The 15,931-nt window shown below is 35.8% G+C and overlaps 1 protein-coding gene across 1 annotated transcript in view; it reads left to right on the forward strand.

Annotated features, from left to right (window-relative positions):
- CNN1 (calponin 1) overlaps positions 1-3,452 on the forward strand; it is a 53,008-nt gene extending 49,556 nt beyond the window's left edge. Inside the window, exons 6-7 of the mRNA XM_053716039.1 lie at positions 170-316; positions 1,588-3,452. Coding sequence (XP_053572014.1) covers positions 170-316; positions 1,588-1,824 — 384 coding nt within the window. The 3' untranslated portion in view covers positions 1,825-3,452. The remainder of the gene's footprint in view (positions 1-169; positions 317-1,587) is intronic.
- Positions 3,453-15,931: the final 12,479 nt, after the last annotated feature.

The raw sequence follows: 15,931 nt of genomic DNA on the forward strand, positions 1-15,931 counted from the left end.
GCATCTTACACAGTGTTCATGAAAGTGTAAAAATGATGAAACCGGCCATATTTTTTTCCATGATGGGTAATATGGGTATTTAAAAGCGAACAGCCAGTTAAGAGTGGCATTAGGGCATTGTGGGATAGATATGATATAATGACAATTCTCTCTTTTTTTACCTTGGTAGATGGGCACCAACAAGTTTGCCAGCCAAAAAGGAATGACCTCTTATGGGACCCGCAGACACCTGTATGACCCCAAAATGGGCAATGAACAGCCCTTGGACCAGGCTACCATCAGTCTACAAATGGGCACCAACAAATGGGCTTCCCAGGTATGTAGAAACATTGCAGTATCAGGAAAAGCAAATGTGGTGTGGCATGTATTAATATTACCCTTTTATTACACTTTTTTGCTAGTAACACTGCCGTCTCTAATTCCTGACCTCATCACTTTCTGCTTAGCTTGTTTCATTTCTGGTTCATTGTTCCCATGTTTTACCCTTTAGTTACCTTACTTATCCCTGTATCCAAGCTCTTCATTGTTTTCCAGTGGGTTCTCACTACCAATTCACTGTCTCTTTTTCCTATGCTTCATAACCCATATTTAACATATTTATGAATGTGTGTGTGTGTATGTGTGTATATATTTATATATATATTTGATTTCTCACTCTTTTTTTTTATTCTTAATTCTTATTTGTATTTAAAGGTACATGAAAGTCAACATTAAACTTTCATGGTCTAGATAGAGCGTACAACTTTAGGATTGTTATCAAATTTACATCATTCCCTTTGCATCCTTAGTTAAAGGGACAGTCTAGTCCAAAATAAAATTTCATGATTCAGATAGGGCATGTCATTTTAAACAATTTTCCAATTTACTTTTATCACCAATTTTACTTCTGTTCTCTTGGTATTCTTAGTTGAAAGCTAGACCTAGGAGGTTCATATGCTAATTTCTAAGCCCTTGAAGGCCGCCTATTCCCTCAGGGCATTTTGACAGTTTTTCACCACTAGAGGGTGTTAGTTTGAGTGTGTCATATAGATAACACTGTGCTCACGCACGTGGAGTTCCTAGGAGCCAGCACTGATTAGCTAAAATGCATATCTGTCAAAAGAACTCATATAAGGGGGCAGTTTGCAGAGGCTTAGATACAAGATAATCACAGAGGTAAAAAGTGTATTTATATAACTGTGTTGGTTATGCAAAACTAGGGAATAGGTAATAAAGGGATTATCTATCTTTTAAAACAATAAAAATTCTGGTGTAGACTGTCCCTTTAACAATTTGGTAGGCTTGGAGCAGCAATGCACTGCTGAGAGCTAGCTGGTGATTGGTGGTTCACCTGATGTGTTCAGCTAGGATGTGAGATCACAAGCCCAGCCGTGTTGTAAATCACCTTCATGCAATTGTTTTACAACAGTTGGCAACTCACGGGAGGGGCCCTCTACCCACTCCCCCTCCCATCCAATATTTATTACGTATTTCTACTTTCTTCTTTGGCTTTTCCATATCTATCTCTTATTTTTCACTCTCTTACTAGCTTATGCTTAACACTTAGTTGATTAATTTATTACTCCTCTTTTCCCGTATTCCTCCTAGGCTGGTATGACTGCTCCAGGAACCAAACGTCAGATCTTTGAACAGAAACTTGGCATGGAGCACTGTGACACCCAGACAATTCCTTTGCAAATGGGCTCAAACAAGGGGGCATCTCAGCAGGGCATGACTGTGTATGGGCTCCCACGCCAAGTCTATGATTCAAAATACTGCTTGGATAGCAACTTATATGGTGAAGATGGGCACTATGACGGCAGCCAGTATTACAACTCTGAATAATGCAGGCACCCATGTAACCCCTATACTGCCCCCTTCTGTGCCAGTGCATTATTGCCACTCTGGCACAGAATATGGTTTAATGCCATCTGTTCTGTGCCATTGTGTGCTTACTATCCTGGCAAAAAGTGGTTAATGCCCTCCCTTCAGTGTCAGTGTTTACTAGCTGTTATCACTGGGAAAAAGATTTATGAGCCCCCCTCTTTGTCACTGTAAGCCCAATGCTTTTGCAGAGAATTGACCATATTATGCATTTTCCATGCCAGGTAGTGCCCACTCCTTTAGCATACAAAATAGTTGATATGGCCAACTCAATGCCTTGGCAGAGAAGGGGTAAATTATGCCTGCTGTGTGCTCATCAATCTGGCAAAAAAGATGTTAATGTTTCCTAGTTGATACCATCCTACTTTGGTATTGAATAGGTTATTGCTTCATATTCTGTGCCAGGCTATGCATGCTGCTTCGGCAGTACAGGGGTTAACCTATCCCCTAATCCCCCTATTCCTGACACTACTTTCTGGAGACTGACTGGGAATTTGCTGTGTCTGCAAAGCGTCGCTCCTTTATAGCAGGAGGGTAATCCTGTAGGACATTGTTACTGGCTCTTTAAAGCTGGTGACAGATTAGATAATATTACTAAACTCATGAAAGCCTACAAACCATTTCATCTTTTGCACAAGAGGAAATCTATAGTCTATTTTTTTTTTGTCTGATCACTTCCATACCTTCACAATCACACAGAACCATACATTTACTAAAAATCTAAAGAACTATCCAGCAAGAAAAATCTGTCAAATTCTTATCCTAGGTAGGTGACTCAAAGTATGTCCAACCCATAGCATAGAAAATTGGACAAAGTGTATCACTGAAGGGCTCTTTGAAGGTTTAGTGATTCTAGAGGAGAGAGCATTGCTTCCATACCACACAATAATATAGATGTGACTGAATAGGCCTACCCTATCTTCAACTATAAATCACGTTCAAAATCTGGCATCTGAGGTTAGCAGATATATCAATTTAGACCCACTGGTTAATATATGGGGGCTGCAGATCTTCAGCTCTTAATATTAATTATTGAAAGCCTGCAGAGCATTGCTCCCAGCTGCTGAGATGGCCTGCATCACTAAACGTACATGGAATATATACCTGGATGTTTTTACTAAAGGACCTTGGGATGATGGAGAGAGTAATTTGAAAAGAAAAAGCAGAATGGGGAGGGGGGAGTTAATGGTGTGATGCTCTGCAGGTGACAGTCTTCAAGCATATATCAATACATTGCTGAAATTAAACTTTTTTCTTGGAAGAGATTACAGGAATGATGCTCTGACATAAAAGTGAACTGAGCGATGCTCTGCAAGATTATTCAGTAGTTGGGTGGGTGAATGGAGCAATGCTCTACACGTTTTGGCAGGCTGGGGGATAATACTCTGCAGAAGATCAGTATAATTAACACATGCTGGCCCCTGTGGAGGGTGCGACGCTCTGTAGCTCGAGTTTGCCTGTCTTTGCTTGCGCACGCCCCTCCCCCCCCTGCCGTCACAGTGCCGCAGTTTAGAGAGAAACTCGACAACACTGCATGCCCGCTCTGTCAAGGAAATGACTGCAAATATATTTCTATATATATTTCTAAACTGTCTCCTGTTATTATTTCTATATTAAACAGTGCTGAAAGAATGTGGTATAGAAATACATATACTGTAGTTCTGTGTGTAAAGAGTTTTCTGGGATAAAACCACAAACTAGATTACTAGGGCAAATAGGGAACACAATTAAGATACACATTTTATTACTCAGCCTCTATAATTATACAGATCAAATATGGTTATGTGATGCACTGTGAGTAATATTCACTAGCTAATTACAAGTACAGAAGGGATGCATGAAGTCCCCTGGTTCTACCATTCAAGGTAATAGTAGTATTAGTAAGAACAAAGGAGAAAAATCTTAAATTTTACAGTGCACTTGTCTCTAAAATATAACTGTTATTGTAAAACATTAAAATTCCCAATATTGCACTTGATCATGACAATAAACTATAAAAGCCATGACGGCCCCTGAGGCTTAAATGACCAGCTGGTAAGCCAAAAATACTGGCGTTTCAGAGTTACTTTTGTTTCTTTCGATTGAAGGTCTGAGGTCTATTAAGCAGATATATACTGTCTATATATCTTTAGTGATTTATTTTCTAGGGATACTAGTTTATTTTTTATGGCCCAGATTACTAATAGAGCGATATCACTAATCTGGGCCACATTAAAAAATATACTAGTATCCCTAGAAAAAACATTCACAAGGAAACAGGCTGCTCTTTAAATATTGTGGGACCTTGCTAAGAATAGCGCTCATTCTGGACTTTTACAAGTCCAGATTTGCCAGAAAATGTTTAACAGGCACGAAATCTCTTTGAGACCTAAAATAAATTGTTAGGACTAGAATAAAAGTATAACAAACCACATGTAAAACATATTAAAATAAATGTAATATAAAAATTACAATCATATATACATATTAAATGTAAAATATATGTTTATTAATTTATATATATTATATATATAAAATTTATATATATAGTATACAACAAAGTGTTTGACTGTAAAGTGCACAAAGGTGTATATACAGTGTGTGTATATATATATATATATATATATATATATATATATATATATACAGTATATATATATATATATATGATCCACAGAGAGAACCAAAATAAGCGCTTCAAAGCCAAGGTTGATGAATAAAAAACTGTGTGTTTTATTAGGACATTTAAAAACAAAGAATGTCCACGAAGGACAAAAAGTAATCCAGGTTAGTGTAGCAGGCACACAGAGCAGACATGTTTCGTGCTCAGGTAGCACTTGATCACTGCTTACCTGTGCACCTGCAAAGGCCTGCCTTTTAATTACACAAATTTAAAGTGATACATTACACATTTCATTTAGACAACCTGAATAAGTGAATATCAAGAGTAAATCTGCATAGTTAATCTATGTATTATATATGGGAATATAGCAAACTTTGCAAAGAATTTATATTATGCTAGAATGCAAAGAAAACTGAATGGAAAATGTTTTTATATTAAATAGCAAATTTGTATATCTTAGTTTAAAGCTAGTCAAAGATGGAAAATTATATATAAAAAGAAACTGACATGAAGAGTAAATCTGCATAGTTAATCTATGTTTTATATATAGGAATATAGCAAATTTTGCAAATAATTGATATTATGTTGAAATACTTAGAAGACTAATGGAAAATGATTTTATATTGAAAAACAGATTTATGTATCTTAGTTTAATACTAGTCATTAAAGTAAAAAATTAAGTACAGTTATGAGCTGACTTTTATAGGACTATCAAATTTTGCACTATCCTATAATTATAGTTTATTATACAAATAAATCTAAATCTCTTCTTTTGTTAATCCCTAAAGGATAACTAGTTTGTAAAGTCAGTATCCAAAAAACTTCTCTTTTGTCTAGCATCATTTCCCTATTTCCTCCTCTACTCCAAATAGGAACAAAATCTATGCCCTGCACCATTAGGGCATTAACATCCGCATTATGCTTTTCTTTGAAATGTCTCGCTACTGGAGTATCTGAACTCTCATCTTCTATGCTACGTAGGTGTTCTAAAAACCTTTCCTTAAGCGGCCTGGTGGTCTTACCTGTGTACTGCATGAAACAGATTTTACAGGTTAACAGATATATCACATGAGTAGTTGAACAGTTTATTGAATAGTTAATTTTGTGTTGTTTATGGGTTACTGACGATGTTATTACTTCTCCTTCTTTTACAAAATTACAGGTCCTACATATTGGCCTCCTACATTTGTGGAAGCCCCTTTTTCTTTGAAGCCAATTTTTGTTTGAAATAGGTTTAAGCTCAGAAGGAGATAAAAAGTTAGATAAAGTTTTACCTCTTTTTGATATAAAATTGCACCCTTCCTGCATGATTTCTTTAAGTATGGGATCAGAATATAATATAGGTATAGAACCTTGCACAATTTTACAAATTTTGTTGTATTCCAAACTATAGTTTGTAATGAATTTGAGTTTATTCTGATATTTGTCAGTATTTACATGTTGTTTCTTCCTATTCAAAAGATTTTTCCTTGGTATTTTATCCACTGTATTTTTAGCTTTTATTAATGTCTCATTTTTATAGCCTCTATCTTTAAGTCTCTCTAAGGCTATCTTTGCATGTTTTTGGTATTCATCCTCTGTCGTACAGTTTCTTTTAAGTCTAATTAGTTCTCCTTTAGGTATTGCATTAATAACATGTTTGGGGTGACATGAGTCATATTTTAAAGTGGTATTGCCTGCTGTTGGTTTCCTAAATAGTGTAGTGTTTATATTATTGGATTTATCATCGATAAAGATTGTCAAATCAAGGAAATTGACATTAGTTGTACTATAATGGCTTGTAAATTCAATGCCACATTCATTAGAGTTTAAGTATTGACAAAATTCCTCTATTTCAGAATCATTTCCATCATATATAAATAGCAGGTCATCTATGTATCGAAAAAATGATACGATACGTGATTTGTGAGGGTTTCTATCTCCAAAGACATGGGACAGCTCCCACCAACCCATGAAGAGGTTGGCATAGGAGGGGGCAAATTTAGCCCCCATAGCTGTCCCACGTCTCTGGAGATAGAAACTATTACCAAATTTAAAAAAATTATGTGTTAGCAAATACTCTATTGCATTAATCAGAAAGACCTTAGAAGGTGCTTCATAATTACTGTAATTGTCTAGAAAAAATTCTATTGCTTTTAAGCCCTTCTCATGTACTATTGAGGTGTACAAGGATGAGACATCTGATGTGATTAATCTGTAGGTTGGTTTCCATTGTATATTTTCTAGTTTTCTTAATAGTGCTGTTGTGTCTTGAATGTAGGATGGGAGATTACATACTAGTGGTTGCAAAAAAGAATCCACTAATTCTGAGAGTGATTCATTGAGTGAGTTGATGCCAGCTATTATGGGCCTTCCAGGAGGTAATACAGGATCTTTATGTATCTTTGGAAAATAATGAAAGATGGGTGTTACTGGAAATTCAGGGACAAGTGCTTCTTGTATTGACTGATTTATTATATTGTTGTTTCTGGCATAACACACTAAACTAGTCAGTTGTTCTTTAAATTTTTTAGTTGGATTCTCCTTTAATTTTACATATACATTTGTGTCAGTTAACTGTCTAGTAGCTTCAGCTAAATAGTCTTTTCTATTTAGCACGACCACATTGCCGCCCTTGTCTGACTGTCTAATGATTAATTCCTCATCTTTAGTTAAAGACTTCAATGCTTCCTTCTCTGCATATGTAAGGTTTGATTTTGGTCTGTATTTAGATTTAGTTGTATCTCTATTGTTTTCATCTAGAACTCTGAGTTTATTTTCAATGGTCTTTTGAAAAATGTCTAGGACTTTAGGTCTCATTTGTGTTGGATAAAAGGAACTTTTGTTCTTAATATGTTTAAGTGAAATCCCTTTTGTGTCTGGCAGCCCTATTTTAGTTATGTGATTTTCTTGTTCAAGTGTTTGAAGGTCATATACACTACACCAATCTGTGAAATGCATCTTATCTATTTCAGTGTAATCAGTGCTAACTGTATCTTCACTCATATCAGTAGTTGGCGACATATCTTTATCCTGAGCAGAATAAAAATGCCTACGCAAAGTAATTTTGCGCACAAATCTATTAATATCTAAAATGGTGTCAAACATGTTGAAATGATTTGTGGGAACAAAGTTAAGTCCTTTTGATAGAACAGAGGTCTCTAAACTAGTCAGATTTTTAGAAGATAGATTGATAACATCGGAGTTCATGCATATTTCTTGTGCGTTTTCTGTGATCTGGTTGTGTATGTCTTGCGCAGATTTCCTTTCTTGGTTTTGTTTAGTACTTGAGTGGATGCACGTTGTTCTTCTGCCCTTTCCTCTTGCCCCTCTATGTGTTTTTTTATTCTTCCTGGGGGTTGAGATCTGTCCATTTAAGCTGTCAGTTTTTAAGGAAGACAGCAGCACGGGACCAAAGAATATCAGCATTTACCGGGTGAGACGGAAGGAATATTGCCGCAACCGAACAGCTGATTTGAAAACGCTGCTGTCCCGATATTAGTATGTATTATTAGTTGGCGTTCTTATGTTACAGCAGCACTGGACTGTGCATCTATAGAATTCAGCGGATATCGTAACAACACAAGAGTTACTGTTTCAAGTCAGCTGAACAGGGAGCAATCCCCCGAACACGCTGCTGTTTCTACAATAATCTATACCCAGGTGGTTGTCCGGTTAAACTGCTTAATACCACGGAGTATAGCAGAGGATCCTGCATGAAAAGATTAAATCACCGCATCAAGCCAGCAGATCCGGGTAAGAGATTATTGTTAAATAAGACATTAAAGTGTTATGAACATATAAGACAAAAAGGACACCTTGTATTAATGGGGCAATAAATATACCATATATATGGAGAATTACTAAAGAAAGCATATATTTGCAGGCTATATACCCTATTATTGTCAAGTGGCCTTGTAGGTTCACAAAACACCTTACAACTAAACACAAACGGCTCTAGGGGAGGGATATATATACATCTTTCTCATAAGGACTTTATAATCACATCGATATCAAGAGTTATATCAAAAGCAAATAAAAATGGAAAAAAATAGTGAACAATCATATGTATTGGGAGACTTTGAAAAAGATCATGATGACATGTATGAATGCATAGTACATACTCTGGACAGTTTATTTTTCGATATTGATACCCTAAGAAAGAGGGACATTAAACTGGATCTTGATATAAAAGCTTTCAGGATTTATATACAAGAAAAACGTATACCCAGAGGACTGAGGATAAAGAAATTTCCCTCCTTTTTAGTTAATGACTTAGAGTTCATTAAAAAATGGAATAACATTCTAGACACATGCTCTTTTGCCCTAATTAATCTTCTGATTGAGTATAAAAACCAACAAAGAAAAGATATTTCAGTAGAATTAAAGGAGATTCAAGAAAATTTAAAAAGTCATCAAGATAATGTGGACTTCAAGAAATATGATATTCAGTTTGAAAAAAATATGAATAAATTCAAACAGGAACTTTGGCAGTTCAAGTCTAGAAAGATGGTACGTGATAAAAAGGATTATGAATCTAAGCAAGTGTACAGATGGAGCAGTGAGGAAAGCTCTAAACCTAGGTACTTTAAACGTCACTATCAAAACAAAAGATCAGAAAAGAAAGAAAAAACAGTAACGTTTTCTGATACAGAATACGAGTTTGACTCATCTGATGGGGATGTGACAGAAGAAAATGATGTTCCTAATGTCTTGCGAACCATGGATGCAACATCAGTGCCTGAACCTATGTCTCAATCTTCAAAAAACGGGCAGGACAGATCTCAACCCCCAGGAAGAATAAAAAAACACATAGAGGGGCAAGAGGAAAGGGCAGAAGAACAACGTGCATCCACTCAAGTACTAAACAAAACCAAGAAAGGAAATCTGCGCAAGACATACACAACCAGATCACAGAAAACGCACAAGAAATATGCATGAACTCCGATGTTATCAATCTATCTTCTAAAAATCTGACTAGTTTAGAGACCTCTGTTCTATCAAAAGGACTTAACTTTGTTCCCACAAATCATTTCAACATGTTTGACACCATTTTAGATATTAATAGATTTGTGCGCAAAATTACTTTGCGTAGGCATTTTTATTCTGCTCAGGATAAAGATATGTCGCCAACTACTGATATGAGTGAAGATACAGTTAGCACTGATTACACTGAAATAGATAAGATGCATTTCACAGATTGGTGTAGTGTATATGACCTTCAAACACTTGAACAAGAAAATCACATAACTAAAATAGGGCTGCCAGACACAAAAGGGATTTCACTTAAACATATTAAGAACAAAAGTTCCTTTTATCCAACACAAATGAGACCTAAAGTCCTAGACATTTTTCAAAAGACCATTGAAAATAAACTCAGAGTTCTAGATGAAAACAATAGAGATACAACTAAATCTAAATACAGACCAAAATCAAACCTTACATATGCAGAGAAGGAAGCATTGAAGTCTTTAACTAAAGATGAGGAATTAATCATTAGACAGTCAGACAAGGGCGGCAATGTGGTCGTGCTAAATAGAAAAGACTATTTAGCTGAAGCTACTAGACAGTTAACTGACACAAATGTATATGTAAAATTAAAGGAGAATCCAACTAAAAAATTTAAAGAACAACTGACTAGTTTAGTGTGTGTTATGCCCAGAAACAACAATATAATAAATCAGTCAATACAAGAAGCACTTGTCCCTGAATTTCCAGTAACACCCATCTTTCATTATTTTCCAAAGATACATAAAGATCCTGTATTACCTCCTGGAAGGCCCATAATAGCTGGCATCAACTCACTCAATGAATCACTCTCAGAATTAGTGGATTCTTTTTTGCAACCACTAGTATGTAATCTCCCATCCTACATTCAAGACACAACAGCACTATTAAGAAAACTAGAAAATATACAATGGAAACCAACCTACAGATTAATCACATCAGATGTCTCATCCTTGTACACCTCAATAGTACATGAGAAGGGGCTTAAAAGCAATAGAATTTTTTCTAGACAATTACAGTAATTATGAAGCACCTTCTAAGGTCTTTCTGATTAATGCAATAGAGTATTTGCTAACACATAATTTTTTTAAATTTGGTAATAGTTTCTATCTCCAGAGACGTGGGACAGCTATGGGGGCTAAATTTGCCCCCTCCTATGCCAACCTCTTCATGGGTTGGTGGGAGCTGTCCCATGTCTTTGGAGATAGAAACCCTCACAAATCACGTATCGTATCATTTTTTCGATACATAGATGACCTGCTATTTATATATGATGGAAATGATTCTGAAATAGAGGAATTTTGTCAATACTTAAACTCTAATGAATGTGGCATTGAATTTACAAGCCATTATAGTACAACTAATGTCAATTTCCTTGATTTGACAATCTTTATCGATGATAAATCCAATAATATAAACACTACACTATTTAGGAAACCAACAGCAGGCAATACCACTTTAAAATATGACTCATGTCACCCCAAACATGTTATTAATGCAATACCTAAAGGAGAACTAATTAGACTTAAAAGAAACTGTACGACAGAGGATGAATACCAAAAACATGCAAAGATAGCCTTAGAGAGACTTAAAGATAGAGGCTATAAAAATGAGACATTAATAAAAGCTAAAAATACAGTGGATAAAATACCAAGGAAAAATCTTTTGAATAGGAAGAAACAACATGTAAATACTGACAAATATCAGAATAAACTCAAATTCATTACAAACTATAGTTTGGAATACAACAAAATTTGTAAAATTGTGCAAGGTTCTATACCTATATTATATTCTGATCCCATACTTAAAGAAATCATGCAGGAAGGGTGCAATTTTATATCAAAAAGAGGTAAAACTTTATCTAACTTTTTATCTCCTTCTGAGCTTAAACCTATTTCAAACAAAAATTGGCTTCAAAGAAAAAGGGGCTTCCACAAATGTAGGAGGCCAATATGTAGGACCTGTAATTTTGTAAAAGAAGGAGAAGTAATAACATCGTCAGTAACCCATAAACAACACAAAATTAACTATTCAATAAACTGTTCAACTACTCATGTGATATATCTGTTAACCTGTAAAATCTGTTTCATGCAGTACACAGGTAAGACCACCAGGCCGCTTAAGGAAAGGTTTTTAGAACACCTACGTAGCATAGAAGATGAGAGTTCAGATACTCCAGTAGCGAGACATTTCAAAGAAAAGCATAATGCGGATGTTAATGCCCTAATGGTGCAGGGCATAGATTTTGTTCCTATTTGGAGTAGAGGAGGAAATAGGGAAATGATGCTAGACAAAAGAGAAGTTTTTTGGATACTGACTTTACAAACTAGTTATCCTTTAGGGATTAACAAAAGAAGAGATTTAGATTTATTTGTATAATAAACTATAATTATAGGATAGTGCAAAATTTGATAGTCCTATAAAAGTCAGCTCATAACTGTACTTAATTTTTTACTTTAATGACTAGTATTAAACTAAGATACATAAATCTGTTTTTCAATATAAAATCATTTTCCATTAGTCTTCTAAGTATTTCAACATAATATCAATTATTTGCAAAATTTGCTATATTCCTATATATAAAACATAGATTAACTATGCAGATTTACTCTTCATGTCAGTTTCTTTTTATATATAATTTTCCATCTTTGACTAGCTTTAAACTAAGATATACAAATTTGCTATTTAATATAAAAACATTTTCCATTCAGTTTTCTTTGCATTCTAGCATAATATAAATTCTTTGCAAAGTTTGCTATATTCCCATATATAATACATAGATTAACTATGCAGATTTACTCTTGATATTCACTTATTCAGGTTGTCTAAATGAAATGTGTAATGTATCACTTTAAATTTGTGTAATTAAAAGGCAGGCCTTTGCAGGTGCACAGGTAAGCAGTGATCAAGTGCTACCTGAGCACGAAACATGTCTGCTCTGTGTGCCTGCTACACTAACCTGGATTACTTTTTGTCCTTCGTGGACATTCTTTGTTTTTAAATGTCCTAATAAAACACACAGTTTTTTATTCATCAACCTTGGCTTTGAAGCGCTTATTTTGGTTCTCTCTGTGGATCATGGATTTTGCTCTTTGGCGTGTGAAAAACAGACACGCTGAACCAACAGCTGCCATAGCCAGTAAGTAAGGGATTTAAATATCCCGCCCTCCCCTTTACAAACAGAGCCGTCTTTACTTCCAGAGAACAGAGGATTATCTGTGCGCTCCGTTGTGCAGGTTATTGTTGGACTTTTATATATATATATATATATATAGAGAGAGAGAGAGAGAGAGATAGCAAAGGAATTATTGCGCAGGCACTTAGCACATCTAGGCAAGTATCCCTGCTTGCCTTCACCCAGAAATACCCTGTATACACTTTTACCAGTGGACCAAAGGTTTCTGGATAAAATATGCAAATTAGATAGGCAACATCTCAGGCTTTTTGCTTCTGATACGGTTTTTAAACACATCAACCTCTATTGCGGTGTTTTAACACAGTATCAGAAGCAAAAATCCTGAGATGTTGCATATCCAATTTGCATAACTTACCCAGAATCCTCTGGTTCATTGGTAACAGTGCATACAGGGTATGTAAGTGGGGATACTTACCTAGATGTACTAATTGCCTGTGCAATCATTCTGTTGCTTTACTTTTATGCAATAAGTATTTTAATCTCATGCTTTTATCAACAACACCATATATATATATATATATATATATATATATATATATATATATATATGTTACGGGAAAAGTCAGATATCCGGGTAATCCTAGGATTACCCAGGTAAAACTGATATTACCCCAGCGGCTGTGGATAAAGACAGATGTAAGATCATACATCAAGCTTTACCCAGGGAATCCTAGGATTACCCAAACCCTTCTGGTAAAGCTAATGTTTGCTTAAAGTTAATGACAACACTCATCTGATCACAGCACTCAAAACATCTACAGAACCTGATCTCTAACCACACATATATATACGGTGCACTGTAATTCCCCCTTCTTCACTATTTTACCTCTGCCTGGGGAATTACAGTGCAAGCATTAACTCTATCCAGAAGCATTTGGGTAATCCTAGGATTAACCAGGTAAAGCTGATGTATGATCTTAAATCAGGCTTTACCCACAGCCGCTGGGTAATGTCAATTTTATATGTATATATTTGGATGTGTTTATGTATATATGTGTATGCATGCCTACATATGTGCAGTTAATACACACACACACACACACATATATATATATATATACATATACATACACACCTTTGAGCCCTTCCCAGTGAAACACCTTACAGTACTGTACTATCTTCCCGATGGTACCATCATGTATACAAACGCAGTAAACATTATATAAAACTACCTTTAGGTTGCAGTGTATGTTTACACTTAGTCCCATTCCCTCTCCAAGTTGTCCCATTTTACAGATGCAAATATACAGATATTCTGAAATCCAAACCTTTTCCATTACCAAGTAGCTTTAATAAAGGGTTTTCTGTGTGTGTATGTATGTGTATATATATATATATATATATATATATATATATATATATATATATATATATACACGTATATATACATACATATATACATATGTATATACTGGTGGTGGGGAACAATCCTCAGAGTTGGGCAAATTTTCTTCCAGGATAACCTTGTACGTGGCTTAAATCATGCACCCTTCACAAAGATAAATCTGCCTGATTCCAGGTCATCTACTCTGATGATTCAATTTTTAAGCTTTGCGCAACACCTGGTTGTCTAATGGTTAGATGGAGACCTGGAGAAGCCTACAAGCCACAGTGTCTCACACCCACTGTGAAATTTGGTGGCGGATTGGTGATGATTTGGGGGTGCTTAAACAAGTCTGGAATCGGGCATATTTATCTTTGTGAAGGACACATGATTCAAGCCACTTATAAGATTATCCTGGAAGAAAACTTGCTTCCTTCTGCTCTGACAATGTTCCCCAACTCTGAGGATTGTTTTTTCCAGCACGACAATGCTCCATGCCTCACAACCAGTCAAGGTGTGGATGGAGGACCACCAAATCAAGACCCTGTCATGGTCAGCCCAATCTCCAGACCTGAACCCCATTGAAAACCTCTGGAATGTGATCAAGAGGAAGATGGATGGTCACAAGCCATCAAACAAAGCCAGGCTGCTTGAATTTTTGAGTCAGGAAGGGCATAAAGTCAACCAACAGCAATGTGAAAGGTTGGTGGAGAGCATGCCAAGACGCATGAAAGCTGTGATTGAAAATCAGGGTTATTCAACCAAATATTGATTTCTGAACTCTTGTTAAGTTTAAACATTAGTATTGTGTTTAAAAATGATTATGAATTTGTTTTCTTTGCATTATTTGAGGTCTGAAAACACTGCATCATTTTTGTTATTTTGACCAGTTGTCGTTTTCTAAATGACAATATTTTTGTTTGGAATTTGGGAAAAATGTTGTGAGTAGTTTACAAAATAAAACAAAAATGTTCATTTTACTCAAACACATACCTATAAATAGTAAAACAAGAGAAACTGATAATTTTGCAGTGGTCTCTTAAAGGATTACTAACTTTTCTTTTTGTTATGCAAAACGGAACAAACAGCATTGCATTTATCACATTAAAGTAGTGTACCTTTTTTTTTCATAAACGAAGCTCCCTTTATCAGAAAAATAAAGTTTTATTTTATCTTCATTACATCACGTAATTCAGCCCTCAAATGTGGGCAGTCTAAGGTCTAACATACTTGCCAATCGGATGGCGAGTATTTGCATAAAATTATACTACATTATCGTCATTCCAGCATGCGCAATAGGATTCTCTTAGTCCCGCATGCGCATATTGCTGTACAGAACCCGACATGACTGACAACAGAAAAAATAAAACTCATTGGTGACGTATCCGATGATGTTACGCTAACTCACGCATGCGCATTGCATCTAGAAATCTCCATCTTCCAACTGGAGTTGTTCAGCCGGATTGGAAATCGGTAACGACGAACAACTCAGTGGGTATTGAAAAATTAAATATTTCAAACAGCAATATATTAAAAATGCTAAATATTTATAACATAATCAACATTTAAAAAAGCTTGATTTAAAGGTATACTGTAATAATATGATTAAATTTTTGACTACAGTGTCCCTTTAATTTATTTCCTAAGATATGGAGAGTCCACGACGTCATCAATTACTGTTGGGAATATCACTCCTGGCCAGCAGGAGGAGGCTATGGGGCATATTTATCAAGCTCCGAATGGAGCTTGATGCCCCGTGTTTCTTGCGAGCCTGCAGGCTCGCCAGAAACAGCAGTTATGAAGCAGCGGTCACAAAGACCGCTGCTCCATAACCTGTCCGTCTGCTCTGAGCAGGCGGACAGACATCGCCGGAAATCAACCCGATCGAATACGATCGGGTTGATTGACACCTCCCTGCTGACGGCCTATAGGCCGCAAGTCTGCAGGGGGCGGCATTGCA

The sequence above is a fragment of the Bombina bombina genome, chromosome 6 (genome assembly GCF_027579735.1).
Source record: "Bombina bombina isolate aBomBom1 chromosome 6, aBomBom1.pri, whole genome shotgun sequence".
In the NCBI taxonomy this organism is placed as follows: Eukaryota; Metazoa; Chordata; class Amphibia; order Anura; family Bombinatoridae; genus Bombina; species Bombina bombina.